The 4,756-nt window shown below is 30.5% G+C and overlaps 1 protein-coding gene across 1 annotated transcript; it reads left to right on the forward strand.

Moving 5' to 3' along the window:
- The first annotated feature begins 260 nt into the window (after window positions 1-260).
- Window positions 261-2,776, forward strand: LOC106752519 (protein STRICTOSIDINE SYNTHASE-LIKE 10). The gene is made up of 3 exons (XM_014634216.2): window positions 261-679; window positions 1,362-1,625; window positions 2,038-2,776. The coding sequence occupies exons 1-3, from the start codon at window positions 396-398 to the stop codon at window positions 2,603-2,605; spliced, it is 1,116 nt and encodes a 371-aa protein (XP_014489702.1). The 5' UTR covers window positions 261-395; the 3' UTR covers window positions 2,606-2,776.
- The last annotated feature ends 1,980 nt before the right edge of the window (window positions 2,777-4,756 follow it).

Below are 4,756 nucleotides of genomic sequence, written 5' to 3' on the forward strand. Positions count from 1 at the left end.
ATCTAATTTATTCAACTTAAAATCCCATCAAATCAAAATAGTCAACCATGGCAAGAAACCAATGGTCACATTCCATAAGTAAGCACGTGCAACTACTCACTAGTTCACCTTTATTCTGAACAAACACAAGTGCTTACATTTTAATTTTATAATTAATTAAAAAAATACTTTATCATCATCATTATTATTATTATTATTTAGTTTTGTTCAGAGAAAAGAATCCTTTGCCACACGTTAGTCTGAGACACACGTTGACAGAAGTGTTTGGATGTCTCAAAATTCAAAGCACTCCATGATAAAGTGTGGAGGGACAAAGAAACAGAGCGCAACACACTCTCCTTCGTTCCTTCCTTCCACTGTTCAACTGTTCAACTGTTCAACTTTTGCAATCGGGAATGAACCCTGGGCTCCTTGCAGGTGCGACCTTGCTTGCACTCTTAGCCATCACCTTCTCCTTCTTCAACCCTCTAGCCCTGTTTTCTCCGCCCCATCTTCCGGGATCCAAGGATCACCTCCACGCAGCGCGGATACTCCATGTCGCCGGCGCCGTCGGCCCTGAAAGTCTTGTTTTTGACGCTCACGGCGGAGGGCCCTACACCGGTGTCGCCGACGGCCGGATTTTGAAGTGGGAAGGCGAGCAGCAGGGGTGGACTGAATTTGCTTTCACCAGTTCCAATAGGTACTGTTTTTATAATTATATATGGTTGTTACTATCACTGCCACCACTACTATTTGCCTTTTATCACTCCTTTTGTTTTCTCAGGCTCCATGTTAGTGTTTTGTTGGTGAGAGTTTAATTGGGTCACTGGGGTTTTGCTGATTATTTAGAATGAAGGTTACTCTAGACTGTGAAGGTTTTATTGTTACCTTGAAGAAAGGTCCTTTCCCAGTTGTGGAACAGTGTAGAGTTGCTCTAACACACTGTTATCATGTCTGGCTTTTATACGCTTTAAGGGGAATTCTGCTTGGTAGGTTTTTGCATCATAGGAAATGTATATGCTCATTCCAAATTATAATACTAGCATAATAGGCTTTGCAGAAAAAAAAAAAATGAAAAGAGAATATATGAAGTGAGTCTGTTGTTCAAATGGTGTTATGATTGTTTGAGCAGGCAATCGTGGATACTTACTCAACTTTCGAATTGTGTTTGACTGGATTTGTCATGGATTAATGGATAATGAATAGTTTTCTGTCAATTTCCTCCATTAAGTTACAGTTTACACGAACTTTCTCTGTCAAAGGAGATGAGCGGCATTGGGATTAGGCTGATTTTTATGTTTAGATGTCAGGAGAATAATTGTACTTTAGGGTATCTTTAACTTTCTTATGAATTTAACAAGTTTAGTTGCCTGATTTTGAAGGTCGAATTGTGTTCGTCCATTTGCACCAGAGTTGGAGCATGTTTGTGGGAGACCTTTAGGACTAAAGTTTGATAAGAAAACTGGAGATCTGTACATTGCTGATGCCTACCTAGGCCTAAAAGTAGTGGGATCTGCAGGGGGTTTGGCGACGGAAGTGGTAACAGAAGTTGAAGGCCAGCCCTTGCAGTTCACCAATGACATGGACATCAGTGAAGATGAAGATGTGATTTACTTCACTGACTCAAGCTCAATCTTCCAGAGAAGGTAAATTCAGCTCAAACATATCATCCTTCAATGGAGGAAGGCTATAAGTCCTTATTTATTATTGTTTTCTAGCTCTGCAGTGTATTAAATGAAGTTGAAAAGAAAATATTACATTATAAAGATCCTTGTGTGGAATTTTCAACCCTAATAAAGGAGTATGAAAAGTATGAGTCACTTGCTGTATTGTTCAAGGCAAATACAAAATGAAGACTAATATAAAACTTGTGAGATTTGCATTTTCACCTAAACCCATAGTTGTCTGTTCTAATTTCTAGTATGCCAGTCTTTTTGTAATTTGTATATTCTAATAGGGCATACTCCTAGAAGATGCGTATGGAAGTAGAATTATGCAAGTACAATAAGGCAACTTTTTATTTACTGAGTGTAAATGTTGGCCCACTTTTGTTTGCAGGCAATTTATGCTTGTACTCCTTAGTGGAGACAGGAGCGGTAGGTTAATGAAATATGACAAGTCAACAAAGGAAGTGAAAGTTTTATTACGTGACATTGCTTTTGCTAATGGTGTTGCTTTAAGCAAAGATGGATCTTTTGTTCTGGTAGCTGAAACCACTAGTTGCAAGATCTTGCAACTATGGCTTCGTGGACCAAAGGCTGGTGAAGTGGATACTTTTGCCGAACTAGCTGGTTTTCCAGACAATATCAGAAGAAATTCAGAAGGGCATTTTTGGGTAGCTCTGCATGCAAAGGGAAGCCCTTTTGCGAAATGGGTTTCCTCCAATCCATGGGCGGGAAAGTTGATGCTAAAGATTGGCTTTAACTTCAAACAATTGCACACATCAGTTGCAGGGTGGAAGGCTCATGCTGCTGCTGTAAAGTTAAGTGACAGAGGAGAGATACTAGAAGTCTTGGAAGATTCTGAAGGAAAGACATTAAAGTTCATGAGTGAAGTGGAAGAGAAAGATGGTAAGCTTTGGATTGCATCTGTGTTGATGCCTTTCATTGGCATTTATAGTTTGTGAGACTGCGTCATGGATAATATGATCATCTTTCAGATCATCTTCTCCTAATAAGATTATGTACAATTCAGAATTACTTTTAGTGGTTTTTTTTTCTTTTACTTTTGTTCATTATAATAAAACACTGCCTTCTACTTCATGAACAAATGCACAAATGTACGTGTTATCTTTTAACTGCTTAAACAAATCAACAATAGTTATACATTATACATTCATTTTTCTTATTTAATTTTCATCATTTTTTTAAGAAATCTTGAAAGACAAGAGATATCTTTTTTGCTTAATATATTTAATTATTTATAGCCTAAACACACAGAGCGTGTGAGTACACATTTCTTAAATATTTATAAATTATTTAAAACTTAAAATTAGTAATTAAAAGAGTTAAATTGAAAAAACAGAAAGGTATATATAGTTATAGATATTATGAGTAATTATTTCAGTAATGTTGTGTAAATATTATTATGAGTAATTTTTTAAATTTGAAAAAATAGTTATTAAAATGATAAAAGAGTAAATAATTATTTAATAATGAGTAATTATTTGAAATATTAAAATAATAAAACTGAAAAATGGATATTTTATTATGAATAATTATTTAAATTTTAAAAATAATAATTAAGAGAATAAAATTCAAAAAAATAAAAGAGGATTTCTAATTTATTATTCTTAGGTTTTTATTTTGAAATATATATATATATATATATATATATATATATATATATATATATATATATATATATATATATATATAGATAACGTAGTGATATAATATAACTTGTTTATTATAAGCTAAATTGCTAATTAGAAGAAAAAATTGTGTGATTGTCTGTTTGCCTAATTTATTGATGAGAATGGAACCTTTTTGGTTGAGATGGCAAAGATATAAAATTAAGAATATTCTGTTTCCTAAAAATAAAAATATATTTTCGAGAATGTGATGTCGCTAACATAACATTTTAGGTTTATTATGAGTGAATAATATTTTTCAGCATTATTCGTTTTCATGAAAGTAATGAAAGCATTTTTTACTTCATTTCGAAAGAGGAGAAATGCAAAAGCTAAATTTTTATGTAAAAACGTCGGAATTATTTTCTAATTCGATTATAACTTGAACTCCAACTTTAATTTTATTTTAATAATTTCATTTTTCTAAATTCTAAAATTATTAAAATTTAACAAAATAATGTAACTTTTTTTTGGATATTTGTAATAACGCTATTTTAAAGAGTAAATAGGTCTTAGAAAATTACACATTTTTTCAAGGTTTTTTGACAATTAAAATAATCTAATTCATAAGTGTGGGTAATAATAAGTCAAGTTACATCGTATTTATCTGTTGTAAGCATTTTTGTAATAGTATGATTTGTATAAAAGCTTAGTCTGAATTGATCTCTACGAGTTTGCCTGAAAAACTGTTTTGCAATCGATGTCTTCGAAATCCTACTAATTTTATTGTTTAAATGAGGACATTAGTAACTATTTTTTTTTATATTATTATAATATATATACATATATCTTATGTATAATTATGTATGTATACTATAATACAATAAATAACTTATTCAAATATCACTTTGTAAACAATTCTAAAATAAAATATAACTTTAACTTTCAATAATATTGAAAGTTTGTTTTTTTAGGTAAATTAATGTTCTTAGTAATTGACAATGATACAAAAATATATCATTTTCATATATTATAATAAGAGTTGTTATTTAATAATATTAGAAAAGCTGTTAACATAAATTAATTTGGTATATTTAAAAGACATTTCAAACCACTTAAAATATGATTTTTTACCAATTATACTTTTGCCAAAATTAAACTAACGTGTTTGCCTTCTATAATACATTATGCATTGCGTAACATTGCAATTATATTAACTATTTATTAATTACTTAATTACCTATAAACATATGTACATTATTAATTATTTCAAAATTCTAAATTTTCAATTTAAATTACTTTTTTTATCAAAAAAAAAAACTATTTTAAGCCTTTAATTTTCATATTTCTTAAGAACATGACCATTATTGTGACGTCACATTTTTAATTAATAGTATTCAACTATTATAAAAATCATCATCTAATATAAATAATTATTAACTTAAAAAAATATATAAAATATTATTGCAATTATTCCAAATATAA

The sequence above is a fragment of the Vigna radiata genome, unplaced genomic scaffold, assembly GCF_000741045.1.
Source record: "Vigna radiata var. radiata cultivar VC1973A unplaced genomic scaffold, Vradiata_ver6 scaffold_154, whole genome shotgun sequence".
Lineage (NCBI taxonomy): Eukaryota > Viridiplantae > Streptophyta > Magnoliopsida > Fabales > Fabaceae > Vigna > Vigna radiata.